The sequence below is a fragment of the Trichomonas vaginalis genome, chromosome V (genome assembly GCF_026262505.1).
Source record: "Trichomonas vaginalis G3 chromosome V, whole genome shotgun sequence".
Classification (NCBI taxonomy): domain Eukaryota; phylum Parabasalia; order Trichomonadida; family Trichomonadidae; genus Trichomonas; species Trichomonas vaginalis.
This window is the reverse complement of record NC_067207.1, coordinates 33,019,234-33,034,614: the sequence shown is the minus strand read 5'-3', so window position 1 is coordinate 33,034,614 and position 15,381 is coordinate 33,019,234. Positions and strand designations below refer to the sequence as shown.

General features: G+C 33.8%; 6 protein-coding genes and 2 pseudogenes across 8 annotated transcripts, besides 3 other annotated features; all 8 read right to left on the bottom strand.

Moving 5' to 3' along the window:
• Positions 1-508: 508 nt before the first annotated feature.
• Positions 509-546: a mobile genetic element.
• Positions 547-633: 87 nt separating this feature from the next.
• Positions 634-15,381: part of a mobile genetic element that runs on past the window's edge.
• TVAGG3_0447540 (repellent protein 1 family) lies at positions 1,637-1,981 on the bottom strand (the record flags this gene model as incomplete). The annotated part of the gene is made up of 1 exon (XM_051234464.1): positions 1,637-1,981. A coding segment is annotated over one exon (345 nt), but the record flags the coding sequence as incomplete, so codon positions are not given.
• Positions 1,640-15,381: part of a mobile genetic element that runs on past the window's edge.
• Positions 2,108-3,682, bottom strand: TVAGG3_0447530 (uncharacterized protein; the record flags this gene model as incomplete). The annotated part of the gene is made up of 1 exon (XM_051234463.1): positions 2,108-3,682. One exon carries the CDS (start codon positions 3,680-3,682, stop codon positions 2,108-2,110), a length of 1,575 nt encoding a protein of 524 aa, XP_051104193.1.
• On the bottom strand, positions 3,710-4,144 carry TVAGG3_0447520 (uncharacterized protein; the record flags this gene model as incomplete). Its single annotated transcript, XM_051234462.1, has 1 exon — positions 3,710-4,144. The coding sequence occupies one exon, from the start codon at positions 4,142-4,144 to the stop codon at positions 3,710-3,712; it is 435 nt and encodes a 144-aa protein (XP_051104192.1).
• On the bottom strand, positions 5,861-7,289 carry TVAGG3_0447510 (organellar and viral DNA polymerase type B; the record flags this gene model as incomplete). The annotated part of the gene is made up of 1 exon (XM_051234461.1): positions 5,861-7,289. A coding segment is annotated over one exon (1,429 nt), but the record flags the coding sequence as incomplete, so codon positions are not given.
• TVAGG3_0447500 (uncharacterized protein) lies at positions 10,235-10,543 on the bottom strand (the record flags this gene model as incomplete). Its single annotated transcript, XM_051234460.1, has 1 exon — positions 10,235-10,543. The coding sequence occupies one exon, from the start codon at positions 10,541-10,543 to the stop codon at positions 10,235-10,237; it is 309 nt and encodes a 102-aa protein (XP_051104190.1).
• Positions 11,883-12,436, bottom strand: TVAGG3_0447490 (annotated as a pseudogene). Its single transcript has one exon. A coding segment is annotated over exon 1 (554 nt).
• On the bottom strand, positions 13,067-14,152 carry TVAGG3_0447480 (integrase core domain containing protein family; the record flags this gene model as incomplete). Its single annotated transcript, XM_051234459.1, has 1 exon — positions 13,067-14,152. One exon carries the CDS (start codon positions 14,150-14,152, stop codon positions 13,067-13,069), a length of 1,086 nt encoding a protein of 361 aa, XP_051104189.1.
• TVAGG3_0447470 lies at positions 14,193-14,968 on the bottom strand (annotated as a pseudogene). Its single transcript has one exon. A coding segment is annotated over exon 1 (776 nt).

Here is a 15,381-nt window from a genome sequence, read left to right as displayed (position 1 = left end):
ACTAAGCATAATACAATATTCTAGATTTAATTATAATTAGGAAAAAGTTAGTTTTGAGAGTACTTTTCATAGGCATATAGAATGAAATCTTCTGAAAAATAATATCACATAAACTCATATTATTTTCTAATATATAACTATTTTATATAAAAATCAAATTCAATGATCTTAAAAGCGAAGGATAAGCCTCAAAATTTACGAATATAATGAGTGGGAATATTTCATATGGTTTTATGATAGATAAGCATTATATTCCCACTCATTATATTCGTAAATTTTGAGGTTTATCCTTCGCTTTTAAGATCATTGAATTTGATTTTTATATAAAATAGTTATATATTAGAAAATAATATGAGTTTATGTGATATTATTTTTCAGAAGATTTTGTGTTCTTCTTCAAAATTTTATTTTTTTATTAAAAAGAATCTTTACAAAATATACATTTACTTAAATTAATATTTAAAAACGTGCTCTATCAAAAGTTCCAAAAATTCAATATTTTAGCTTTTCTGAGGTGTCACTTTTGATGAATTTCTGTTTACAACACTGGAAAGAAAACAAAGGACTGGGTTAGAATTGCTTCTACTCAGAAAATTTTGACAAGAAATCCTGAGCTCATGATATCGGTAAGATAGCTAGTAAACATATCATGGGTACTGAGGCACTGCGCGCCTCCTTACCCATTATATGTGAATTTGACACTTTACGAAACCACTAACGTATATTTTACAACACAAACACAAACACTAACTTAACCTTAAATATTTACAAAGCCGCCAACCACTTCACCTCACTAACATTTTCGCTAACGACTTCACTAATGAAAAAATAAACGTTCTCACTAACGTTCCCACTAATGTTCTCATTTACAAAAGTATTGCAGCGCTTCCCATTGCTGTGCTTCACACAATAGTTCATATTCTTCAGTATCGCTGCTGTCGCTCCAATCGTCAGAGTCAAAGTCACTGTCAAAATAAATGTTAGTAAGTTTTGACAAAGCTAATGAAACACGTTTACCGTTTGTATCGTATGCTTGTATAAACTTTCCATTATACTTGTAGTCATAAACGCTCAAACTAACTTTACCCTTTCTCCCTCGTATCTGATAGAATGTATTTTCACGAGGAACGAAGAACAAATTCTTGAACTCATGACCGTTGTAGTTTGTTATCTCACTAGTTTTCGTCATTTATATAAAAATAAAATAAAAATAATTTTAAAAATAAACTTAAAAATTAATGATATCACCACCCTCACACGTATGAAAACATAGCACAAAAATAAATTTAGGTGAAGTGGTGAGATCTCACCTCTTTTTTCACCTGTTTTTTCACCCTGTTGAATTCATTGCTTTATAACTCTCTTCCTTTCTCCAACTCTTCTAACTTCTTCTTAAGTTCAGCAATGTTGTCCTCATGAAGTTTAATCTTTCTCAAAATTCCTTCTTTATCTAATGGTTGCTTTATCTTTCTAAACTGAACTCTACCATCCTTCATAGTATGAATGTAAAAACCTTCTGGAATAGTTCCTGATTTAATGTATTCTACCAAAAACTTTTGTTTCATTGCTTCAGTGACTTTAGTCGTCATTTCAATCAAATAAAAATTTTAATATTAAATAAAAATAACGTTATTTTTCAGTAAGGAAACGCAGGAGTTTTACGATTTATTTGAGGAGTAGGTTCTGGTTTAAATGTTGGAGTCGGTTTAGGAGTTGACTTTTGAACAGGAGTTTGTACTTCCATAGGTTCAGGAGTCATTGAAGGTTTTGCTTGTGAAGGTGTTGGAGTTTGTTTAACTTCAGCTACTTCAGTATTATTTACAACATTTGCTTTATTTCTTTTCAACATCATAACTGCTCCTGCTGTAGCTAGCAAACCTAGTGGGAGACCATATCTTATATAAGGACTTGACCAAATGCTATTTTTGACAGGAGCTGGTGGAACACCTAACCTTGGTGAGACTGCTCTTTGCCATTGTGCAGCTCGTAAGAAATATTCAATAGGTGCTCCATAATCGTTTGGTAAAGTTTGTTTCATAGATGGTGAAGGTTCACAAGAGCTTGATGAAGAACTCATTTATAAGCTTTAAAAATAAACGTTCATCCTTTATTCCTCACTGTCGTCCGTAGCTAAGTTATAGTCATCTAATCTTATTATGGGGATGCCATTAGCACGCACCTGAATGGCAAAGCAACAATCCCTCATAAATCCAATAAGTGGCTTTGGTACATTTTCAGTTGCTAGTTCAATAGGTCCTTTAACAGACAATTTGTATGTTATTGGAGCAGTAGATGTTTGACCTTGCTGGAAGCAAAAGTCCACTTCTGTTGGAAAACCACATAAGAAATGTGTGTTGTCATAGCTATCCCATTTATGTTCCACACTACCATCATCCACCAATGACCTCATAACATCTTCATTAAATCCTATCATATCATTGTTTGTATTGCAAGCGTTCGCAACCATTTCATAAAATACAGGTCCATATGATTTTTCAGGTTCTGCAGGCATATTTCCATAAGCTCCCATGGAAAGCTGAAGATATTTAAACTTAGGGTTCTCAAAATTAACATAATAGTTGTCTTTCTTTCTAAATAGTGCCCAAATACTTTTAACATTAATAGGCGTATAAGCTGCTGTAAATGTTGCACTTGAACTATCTGTATTCTTTGAGAATGAACCGTCCATAGGAATCCAATCCATAACTTTAACAGGAAAACATAAAGCCTCGTTTGTATAATGTTCTACAAGTTCTGTATAAATGTTAGGGTCTAAAGAGAATGACTTTGGATGAATGAAACATTCATTAAAATCCATCTTTGTTCGAAATAGTTGCTGGGTTACAGTTGTAATAGTAACTGTTCCACTAGCTTCTACTGCCTTCGTTATCATAGTGAATGGTTCATTCCATGGAACAAATTTATTTGTCGGTGGATTTGAATCTGAAGCAAATGCAACTTTAAGAGTTGGATTGAAAGCAATGATATCATTTACAGATATAGATGTGCATTGTAAGGCGTCGCTACTGAACTTTACTTTAAGCTGAATGTTTCCTGCAAAAGCTGGAATAAATCGAATAGCTTCTAATGGAAGGAATCTTCTAACAGGAATTCTTAAACGAAGCTTAAAATCAAATGATTTTCCTGCTGTAATTGGACCACTAACAATTTGTCCTGTTCTGCATGTTCCCGAATGACTCCATACATCTTCATGTCGAGTCTTTGAGAAAACATCTACTTTCTTTATTTGTTCGGTAGTTTGTGAGTTTGAAGTTATATATGCTTCTTCTCTTGCGTTGTCTTGAGAATATACGATACGACCATTTGCAAGGATTTGATATCCAGCAACTGCATAGAAAGCGTCATCGAAACCAATCCAAAATCCTGGTGGGTTTGTTTTATTGGAACCTGAACCAATTTCTTTATCTACAATAAATTGACCTTCCATTTTATACGTAATGAATGTATTGTAAAGGTCCAACATATTTTCACCAGGAGGTGAGAGATTGAATGTTACCCATGTGTTATCTTTAGCAGTTCCAGGTTGTGATGGAATCTTTGCGTCAGAATATTTTCTATTAGTGTCACCAATTTGAACTGCATTGTCTATGATATCGAAATATGAGCGAATCTGATGAATATGCTCTGCTGGAGTAAATTCGTTTAACTGTTCGTTCTGCATGTATTTACTTCAGATAAAAATATCTATTTACTTCATTATTCTCACTCTTCTTCTTGGCATTCGTGGTGGAAGTTGTTTCTTGACATTTTCAATGAACTGTACATTCTCTTTTGTCTCAACTTCTTTCACTGGTGGGTCAGGGTTCTTTGACTCGGTTTGTTTTTCAATGAAATTCACGAACTTTGCAATAAGCTCTTGGTTCGTTATTGAAAGTACATCTGGCTTCTTTTCTTCTGGTTCTATTGACTTTTCAGTTTGAATAGAAGGCTTAACATGGGCTTCGTGGACTTCACCCTTGCCATGCACCTTAATGTTGTCGCTTTCTGCATTCGCTAATGGAACCTTTCTTTTTCTTACGTATATTTTACCATCTTTACTCTGACTTACGTAATAGAAAGGATGTTGTATTCCTCTTGCGTCATTTAATATAATAGACTCTCGCTCTGATTTTGACAAGCTCATTTTACATCGGTTAAAGTTTTAATTTTGTTTTTTATCTGCAGTCAAATGACTCAGACAAGCCCTACGGACAAGACCCAAGGGGTCATAGATGTTGAAGCATTGAAGAAAGAAATTCGTGAGCAAATTTTATCCGAACTGAAGGAACAAAAACAAGAACAAAAGCCAGAGAGACCAAAGAGAAAACTTAGTGAAAAACAACTTGCTGCATTAGCTGCTGGAAGACAAAAGAACCCAAGACTACTGGCAAAAAAAGCTAGAGAAGCTGAAGCAAAAGCTAAAGAAGCTGAAGCAAAGAAAGAGTAAATGGTTTATTTTTATCCGAATTAAATGTATAGACAAATACCTTTATCTGTTGCGTTCAGTAGTGAAAACCCTGACGTCAAAATAAAGGGGAACAGAGTAACGTTTAAGTTTCCAACAGACTGGATTGTGAACATAAATGAAGAGAAGTACATTGGCATAACATATGTATATAACACGTGCTTTCAGAAAGGTTGACTTTATACTTCAAGTCGAGATAGAAAATGACGAACAGTCTTTAAGCGCCCAAAACATTCACATATACAAATACTTTAAAGACGATACAACATTGTTGCAATGTATGATTTCATTTAATGAAATGTTCGAGAAAAAGTTTAACATTGAAGTACAAACTTTACAGCCTTTACGTGAGTTTCTTGCACAACTGAAAGAAGAAGGTAGTCAGCCACAACTTATAGACTTTCATTATGAATTTAATGAAAATGAAGATGGAACATGACTGTCAGTTTGTTATATATTCACCATTCAATGAAGTAGCTAAAAAGAAAGAAAATCCATTACGTATAAGATTTCAAATCTCTGAACCAAGTGATGATTTCAAGAATGTTTTCAATTATGATGCAATGCTTCCGAGGAAAAATGAATTTTCAAAGATTGTAACACCTGGCATTTGGGATAGAAAGCAAGCTATATTATATTCAAATAGTAAGGGTTGAAAATGAGTTCATTGGTCATACAAGAACTTCACCACTTCCTAACCCTAAATACTATAAATTAACTGGCTTCAATCGTGAGTTTTGGATAGACATGTTCTCCACTCATGACCATAGCTGCCCAGTGTTCTTACCTCCAGACCATAAGGACTGTCTCTACATTGAAGCACAACTCTTAAACTCTACCATCGCAGTATTGTAAATGACCACATGGGCTTCGCCCTTGCCGCTAGCGGCTTATTTTTATCATGAATGACCTCATTGCTGACAAAAATAAATGACCTCATTATTTTTCTCATTCATGACCTCAGAACTTAAGCTTTCTTATGAATGAAGTCTTAGTCTGAATAGAAAAGTTAAACTTCTCTTCAAAGCAAGGTTGAGACTTACATAAGTCAAATCCAATCTCTTGACCGTCATAAAGTGCTTTATAACTTTCATAAACTGAACTCAGAGTCTTTGTCAATTTCCTTGCGGAACCATTAAACCTTTATCTTCATCATAGAAACACTGAACAGAGTCAGGAAACATTTCATTAGCGGTTAAAGCAATAACATCTTGCTTCACGCCTTTCATTCTGCAGTGAAATGCAACTTCATTTAAATCATTCGTGAGTAAGTCTATGTAAGTCTTCTTTCCACAAAATATTGACTTGTATGCTAAACTTTGTTTTCTTTTGTGATTTCTGCAAAGTCGCTATGAAATTGACCAAGGTTTTTACCAATGAGAACTCTTCCATAACGTTTCTCAAACTCTTCAGCTAAACGAGGGATATCTTCATTGTAGAGATGCATACTGTCCGTATCGCTATAAAAGATGTCCATTCCTAAGTCCTCAGCAGTACAGAATACTTCACACATTATTCTCTTCGACATAGACAGAATGTTAACACCAAGTGGACAGAAGTTAAAGTGTCTGCAAATGCTTTTCGTTAGCTTGAAAATAGTTTTATCTGAACCATCCAAACCTTCGAACTTCACTATATGGTTGTAGTTTCTGATGGCATATCTTATAGCATCTTTGTCATTTACTATGGTTATTTTTGACTCAATAGGAGATAGAATAGTTTTGCCATAAATACTGTTCAGAATGAGCTTTATATTTTCTTGCAAAGGATTTCCTTCTTTCTTATACTTTAACCTTAACTCAAACAACTTCTTTACTTCATCTCTTATTCTAATATCTCTGTTTCCATCGTAATAGTATCCTTGCAACACTTCACATTTGACACCTTGATATTTTATGAGGTCTTGTAATGTTATATGGTCAACATACATTAAACAGCAAGTGTTTGAACTTCTGGGAACGTTAAGTTCTGGATTTAGTTCAGGGTCACAAACTATTAAAGGAAAGTGTCTATGTATTCCAATCTCTGTTATCTTAATGAGAACAAAGAAGCCAGACATAAACTTTTCACCAATGGGTTCCTTTTGGTCGTCATCGAATAAATGTCTCATGAGATACTCTGTGCTTAACATTTCTTTCTTCATAACCTTTGGAATACCTTCTAAAGTATAAAGTCTTGCTATAGCTGATGGATATAATGAAACAGCGTCGAAATCAGCAATGAGTTTCTTTTCGCTCTTTTGTTTAATGTTATCTGACAGCATACATCTTCCACCTTGAATACAGCGTGAAATAAATTCTCTTGGTTTATTTGAGAGGTCATATAAATTTCCATTCGGGAAGTACACTCTGTTCTCAAATAATTTGTTAGCAATTGAACAAATACTAACGTAGTCATAAACGTTTAAATCAAATTCTTTCAATATGTCATTGCGGAACTTAACAAAACCTTCTCTTAAAATTCTTACATCTTGTTTGCAATAAAATGTGCTATACTTTTCTAAGTCGAAGTGGTTCTCATCTATTCTGCAACCTTTGATGGAATCTATGTTTTTCATGAATGTATCTGCATCCCGGATAAACTTACATGCTTCAGAAATGACACCAGTTCTGTTGTCATTTGCTAACAAAACACTGCTGTAGTAGTTGTATGGAAATACTTCTTTCGGTCCTGTTTGTAAGTTAAACATAGCAGGAAATAGTTTAAGCTTCTTATTTATAACACTGTAAGAGTCTTTTATAATAATTGCCCTTCCTTTATATAAGCCAGTTATTTGCATTGTTCGTGAACCTTTAATGATGGGAGTTCCTTTCACTTCTGTCATGTGTCTTAAGATGAAGTTTATATCATAACTGAGGTTATGGAAATATATTAAACTCTTGTCAGGAAGTCGTTCCAAAAATTCTGTTGCACAGTTCTGACCCCAAATGCTTTCACTCACTGAACCATCTTCACTGTCATAACATATGTTAAAAGCTTTATGAAAGCCATCGGTACTGCACTCAAAGTCAGCAAAGAAAACGTGCTCAGGAATGAACTTGCACTTATTTTTATTTACTTCTTTTGACTCGGCTTTCTTCTTCAGTTGTACACAATACTTTGGAGCATATGTCAAATCTTTAAATGGTGCAAGGTTCTGTTTATATAAGTCAGTCGTATATGTGAAAAGTTCTCCATAAGAAATAGGTTCGAAATATTTGCACTCCCACAATGTTTTCATAACATCCCATAACGGTGTTGTTCTATCATAACGAACTACATATTTATTCTCTCTCTTTGTATAAATCTTCATTGTTTCTCAATGTTCATTCCACCACACTTTCAGATTTCTTTGTAATTTCTGATGAAATATGTTGTCATTGGTAATCTTTCATTTAGCATGTAGTGGTCTTCAACAAGAAGTAAGTCAATAGTTCGAACAGTTTCACATTCTTTTGGTATGTATCTCTTTATTTCATTATGTCTTGAGTCATTGAAAAACCAATGGTAACATTAAATGCTATACCTGTTGCGTCAGAAATTTCTTGTACTTTACTTTGAGGAAAGTCTCTAACACGAATGACTTCTCTCATGTGGTCAATAGTTTCTTCATTTACTCCAGCCTGAATGCAAGCATAAACGAAACAATTGTCTTCTGTCATAAGTGTTGCAGTTCTTTTGTTCAGTTCATTGAAGATTTGGTAGCGTTCAAGATTTATAGGTAATGTGCAAAGATACTTCCAGAACTGACCGCTTCTCTTCTTATAAAACTTCTTTTCACCATTATCTTTCCAAAAGCTTTCTATAAGTGCTGGGTTTCCTGTTTGCTTAAGAGCTTCCAAAATGGCTTTCTGGTCATTTGTCAGTGTGCTTTCATCTCTATATGGTCTCTTTTTTGGTTTGCCTTTCTTTACATCTGACATCGTTAAGCCTTCATATTCTGTTAAATCATACATCTTTATTTCAGTAAGATTCTTTATGTTTGTCAAGAAGAAGTCATAGTGCATTTCAACAATACCTGCAGCATTTGCTTCTATCTCTGATATAAAGTTCTCCTTCAAGAGCTGATGTAGTAATGTTCCAATATTATTGAGGTTTAACGTAGAACATTCATACTTTCCACCAAGTTTATAACATACCATCCATCTTTGTTGGAGTTTATTTTAATTTCTCTAAGAGTCTCATGAAAACCTTACCGAAATGTTTGTGTAAGTAGTCTCTGTTTGGTTCATCTAAAGCTTCGATGTTAAAGTCAATGAGTCTATTGCCTGACTTCACATTTCTCTTCCTATTCTCTTCATCTTTCTTTAACCATCTCTCACCTTCTTTTGGTTTGTCGTCAATGGAACGAATGACATCGTTAGCTTTGCGAACTTGTTCTATAGCACTTTTAAACATCTCTCTTCTCTGTTGTTTCAGTGTGTCGTCTCTTCTTCTTGTTTCACCAACGTTTGCATTTGTTATGTCAAACATTTCTCTTCTTACTTCATGAGGTACTGAACGTCTATGATATAAGTCAATAGCAACGTCATTTAAAGGAAATGCTCTTGCATGGACTTCGTCCTCGCCGCGTTGCGGCTTTATGAACTCATGAATTCTATCATAACTTATTGCACCATTATAGTCATTGAGGATGTCAGCGAGTGCTTTTTTGTTTGTTGCGTAATGCTTTGCAACATCTATGTTAGCTTCTGTAAGAAGTTGTTTTATTTCCGAGTGTTCTAACTTAGACAACTTCCGATACATCTTTAGTAGGAAATAAAAAATATTTTTTGAAAAAATTAGATTAGATTTTTTAAGTTATTTTTCAAAATAATTTAATATTTTTATTTTAATGAAACACATGCAAGATTGCAAGTTCTTTTCATACAATGCTCTCGCTACTGCCATCAAGAATGAGTTCAATAATGCTTCAAATGTTAATGTTATCTTTAACAAGAAGTTTGTGAAAGAATCTAAGTTTGGTCAGTATGTCAGACCATTAGCTATCGTCATTGACCGCAAACGTTATACTTCACAAGAGTTAGCAGTAGTTTTGAAACAAAAGAGTTTCTTCGTGAATGTCAAAGATACTCATATACTGTCATAAAGAACTCTAACATTGACTTCTTCAGTATTGCTTTAAATCTTTCCGAACAGAAAGAATATAAGAAGGGTGAAACATCTGTGAAATATTCCTTCATCTCTGAAGACAATAACGAACAAAGATGTTATACAGAAATTCTTACCAAAGGTTGAAGAAGCTTCTATTGACATTGACGAAGGAAGTGAAATGGTTGAAGAAATAGACCCTGAAGCTATTTAAGCAAAAATATATTTTTGAATAACTGATGGTGTCACCACGTCACCATGTCACCAGGTTAATTAACTTCTTTTAAAAATGATGACAACATGACATTTTGACAACACAGCAGGATTAATGCAAAAATGAATGTTATCGTTTATGTTATCGTTTATGTTATCGTTAATGTTATCAGTGTCGAACATAATTGACATGGAGCATTTATGTTATCGTTTATGTTATCGTTAATGTTATCGTTTATGTTATCGTTAATGTTATCAGTGTCGAACATAATTGACGTAGGATTCATGACTTCTTCGTAAATGAGTGTAAATATAGCACAAAAATATATTTTAGGTGAAGAGGTGAGATCTCACCCGTTTTTTCACCTCTTTTTTCACCTCATTCTCTCTTCGTTATGTTGTCGTGACTTCATCGTTGTCGTGACTTCATGTTGTCGTGACTTCATGTAATGTTGTCGTGACTTCATCATTAATGTTGTCGTGACTTCATTCTTCCTCTTTGAAGTTATCGAAATATTCTGTTATTTTTTCCTTCAGTAATGTTAAGTCTTCTTTGAATGTAAGTATTGTGCAACCTTTGATGTCATAGTGTGTTTGAGGAAGAGTATTTTTGACAATTTCCTTTATTTGCTCATTCGGTGTCATTGAAATCGGTAAGTTTTCACGATAGAACCAGTTTCTGTCAGATTTATATATCTTAGCTAAGTCATAAAAGCTCTTGTTGTTTCTTCTGACTAAATGTAACATAACCATATCTTTATCTTCTTCTTTCTCCAACTCTTCAGTATATATCATATACTTATAACTCTTTTCCTTTCCTTTTGGTACCGAACGTGGTATTCTTTTCTGTATGCTTTTGTCTTTGGATTCAATGACTTCATCTTTTGCTTTTTATATAGTTCATCTAACATCATGAAAATATAACAAGCATAACGAGGTGAAGCCCACATTGCTACAGCGTTTACTAAAAGTCTATGAACATAATAACCTTTCAAACAAGGAGCCAAATTCTTGCGATTTTCATACGGAATCTCTTCATTCTGCAAAGCAATTATATGAGGAAATTCTTCTAAAAGTTCTTTTGTCTGTTGGTTTTCAAACCAATGATATGCTTGCTTTGTAGAACGAAGAGCATTCATTATACTTTGCATTTGGTACATATCGTCTTTGACTGAACGAATGAGACGTAACTGTTTGTTATACTGTATGTACTCGTATTCTTCATTTATGGCTTCATGAACGATAGCAGTTGTTGTGTTCTCTGATGTTGACATTACTGTCTTTACATACAAGATAAAAATTTTTGTTAGGAAAAAATTAGCGTTATTTTCTGACTTTCACAAAAGACAAAAATAAACGCTTTACATGTATTTTTCAGCAACTTCGTCAAATAATTTTATAGCTTTATCTATCTCATCTACTTCAAACGTTTCTTTACCTTTTATGGGAGCACCATACATTTTCTCAAACTTTTCGAGTAGTTCTGTTTCTGCGGCTCTCATATCATTAACGAACACAACCTTGACTCTATTGACTGTACTGTCATATCTTTGAGTTATATTATATGTTCTTCCTATCTTATATCTCTTTGTATTGAAGTCCTTCGGTTTCTGAACGATGTAAAGTAAGCCTTCACTGCAACGTTCTGAGTCGAATGAACCATAAGTTATGAAGTTATATCCAACAACAGGGTCAATCCACAGAAGAATTATTGGTATAAGACTTTTGTCAATGAGATATGCTGTAGTTCCATAGAATCTTACCGATATCATGAGCTCAGGATTTCTTGTCAAAATTTTCTGAGTAGAAGCAATTCTAACCCAGTCCTTTGTTTTCTTTCCAGAAGGTGTTATAATGTCTGACAAAGAATATTTGTTGTATTTCTTACAGTATCTTACGTTTAAATCACCAATTCTAACCACTTTGGTGTCATTGTCAATCTTTCTTACTGTTTCAAACTCAATGTTTGACATTACTGTCTTTACATACAAGATAAAAAAATAAATAAAAATAAAACTAACTTTATTTTTATCTTTTATGAAAATTCATGAAATTTGGTCATTTTTCAGCAAAAATAATGTTTAGGTGAAGAGGTGAGATCTCACCCGTTTTTCACCTTTTTTCACCTGTTTTTTCACAAGCGTTTTACATGAATTGTACGATGTATATTTGAAATCCTAAACAATTTCGTAGCTTCTATTTCTTCTTTTAGTACATCGAATGTTTTAATCATGCCGAAAGTCTCTTTATATTTCTTCTTGACGTCAGACAGAAGGAAATCTTCTGCTGTTGGATAGTTTTTATTAAGAAATGTCAACATATCCATTTTATCTTCTGCTGGCTTTTCTGCTTCTTTCTTTAAGTCTGCATAGTCGTTTCGCATTCTTTCTATCTCTTTGACTGAGTAGTTATATTTTCTTATTGCTGCTTTACATTTTGAACATTGCGGCATTTTTGCGTTATACATTGAAATAAAACCAGCTAGAACAACTAAGGCGTCAATGGTTTTCTTTAACTCAAAAGCTGCTGGTTTTATCTGTTCATTCCATACTTACCTCTTCTATCTTTATCTCTTATCTGCCATACACATTTTGCAACTAATGAAACAAAGTTATCGTATGTCTTAAATTCTTCGGATTTGTAAAGGTCAGAAATATTTTTATAAACCATGTCGCAATCTTTGTCCATAACTTTATGGTTGCAATGATATCCTAGAAACTCATAGTTTACCTTTCGTATGAACTTCTTTATTTCTACTGAGTCAGTTGCTTTGACTTCAATTTCGTCAAATTCGGGAATGGTTAGTTTTTGTTGCTGAATTTCAGGTAGTTTAGGTAAATGGTCGATGAGGTCCTGCATGTCATAAAGATATTCTTCATTTTCTTCATCCTGTGCGGTACAGTCTAAATTACTTGTTAACAGTTCTTGCTTTATCTTCTGGATTTTTGTTTCGAAAGTATATGAAGAAGGAATGAAGTTTTTCATTCTACTAACATTGACGTAGGATTCATGACTAGCGAGTTTGGTGCTGTTGTGGACAGTGTTCGCGGCTTGAATTGTTGTTGTGCCGATTGTTGAAATCATATCTTTACATACAAAATAAAAAAATAAATAAAAATAAAACTAACTTTATTTTTTCTATCTTAAGGAAATTCATGAAAATTCATGAGGGTGAAAAAAGAGGTGAAAAAACGGGTGAGATCTCACCTCTTCACCTAAAATATATTTTTGGTGTAAATTTATGACAAAAATAAATGGTACCATTAATGATATCATGACTGTTCTCATTCATGTCTGATTTACATCTAATGAAAAAGTTTAGAAGAATTTTCTTATTCTTTCTGGCTTATTTTTGTCTTTCCAGTACTCCCGCTCTAATGGTCCCAGATGTGTTGACTTTGACTCTCTCAAGTTCTTAGATGGTATAACATCTTCAACGCCTCCTTCATATCTTACTTTATAAGTGTCATCGTTTATGTTATAGCCAAGTATTTCAATAACCACTCCTCGCTTTGCTTCGTCAATGGTTTCAGCAAGTTTGCCATTACTACTTTCAACTAATTTATGTCGAGGGTAAAACGCAATAGAGTCGTCAGCAGCTTTTATAAGATATCCATTACCTTGCGTAGAGTCTACGATATAATAGTTTCTACTTAACCTTAAACGTTTCTTTGTCAACGGTTTGTCGTCAAGAACTACACGAACTTTTGTACCAGGAATGAGGGTAAATTGTGTTGAATTTCTGATATTTTGTGTTTGGCTTCGTTTCTTTTGTATATACTTTTCTTCTTGTTGTTGTGTCATTGAATTTGGTGTATGTCCTGTTGTAGAATGTGTTGAGGAATTATATACTTCGAGAAAATGTTTCATTGTTTCTTCGGTAAAGTCTCGCTCTTGATTTAAATCTCTGAGCGTTCTTATGAAGCGGTTTATGATGCCGAGTATGTTATGGTTATGGTCTTCAGTAGTGTAGTGAGTTATGTTATGCTTAATGAGAAAATCTGTGATTTCATTGCTGAGGTATGCACTGTCTTGGTCTGATGTTAAAGTACTTGGGCTATGTTCTGCTACAAACTTTTGTAAAACTCTTAACACTTCACGAGTTCCTTTATTTTTCATTGGATATGCATATGCTTTACGAGTGTTAACATTAATGAAGATGAGGAATGGTTTATGTCCTCCTTTTCTGCTTTGAATGAGAGTGTCAAATTGGTATGCGTCAGGAGTGTTGGAGTAAATTGGTAAAAAGTAGTCGTAAGGGTTTATTTTTGTTTGATGTACAACATTTTTGTCAAAGAACCTTTTCACTTCAGCTCTGTTAGTAAATCCCCAACTCTTTGCAGCTTCATTGAACTTCTTAAATGACCTCCATGGATGTTGTTCGAATACTTCTTTCAAGCTCATTTATGTAAAGTTAAAGATTTTATTCAAGGCTCAAGCGCGTTCAATGAACTCTATACCATGCGAATACAGTCATAAATGGTGGCATATAATCTGCACCCGAGCCTGTTGGATTTGTTGTGAAAGTGTGTGAATGATTTCCTGTGGTTCCACAGAAAATACCTGCGCTTGAATCTACTGGGTCACTTGAAATATCATATCTATTCATTCCCTGTCTATCCGAACTGCTGCAAGATTTGTATAACCTCTTTTTGTTATTGAATGTGAATGACTACCTGTTGTGTTTGTAGTTCCTGTATGAGTGTGCGGTGGAAGGTTTGCTTCTTTAATTTTCTTCGAACCTCCTGCCGTCTTTGAATATCTAGCACAGTATAAGAATTTGTCTACAATCTGCTGCCACGTACCAAAACCCAGAACTGTTGCTGGATTTGTTGAGTTCATTGACGTATAAATAGAACCGATAGGATATAATGTTTGAAGTATTTCAGTCTTTAATGTTTGAAGCTCTGTTTTGTCTGCTTTCTTATCATATAAATCTTGAGCAGTGAATTTAACATTATTTTCACTGCTCATGACATAAACATTTTTACAGCTAATTTTTTTATTCGTTGTTATGTTTTCATTCGATGTTAAACCTTGTGGAAAGTTAGGAGGTTTACAATATAATGCATCCCCATCAGTTCCGCCAACCGTTCCTTCAATACTTTCTATAGCAACAGTTGAGAAGAAGTTATGTGTATGTTCTTTGTCTGCTTTCTTATCTAACATTGCTGGTAGTTCATGTGTTTCAAAGTTTCTGGCATGATCTTCAATGTTCATACATCTGTTATCTAAATTGTTTAGTGTATCTTTTACGCTTGTACTTGGATTCTCTAAAGGTGCACTTGAACCAAGGGTATAGTTCAATATTACATCGTCTGCTCTAACAGTAGTGAAGGATTCGTTTGTATGGTTCTTGTCAGTTTTACTGTCTAATGTAGCTTGAAGTTCATTTATATCGGAGATGTAGTGTTTATGAGATTTCAAAACTTTGTTCATTGCTTCGAGTTCAACTTTGTCAGCTTTACTTTTAATAGCATCTTCAAACGTTATTTTTGACTTAACTCTCAAAGTAAATCTTGGTTCAACTAATACACCGTTAACATTGAAAGTAGAGGCAAAATTTCACCGGTATAACCAAATGCTTCTGGTGCTTTAGCTACATCATACTGTACATACAGCTTATGTCATAA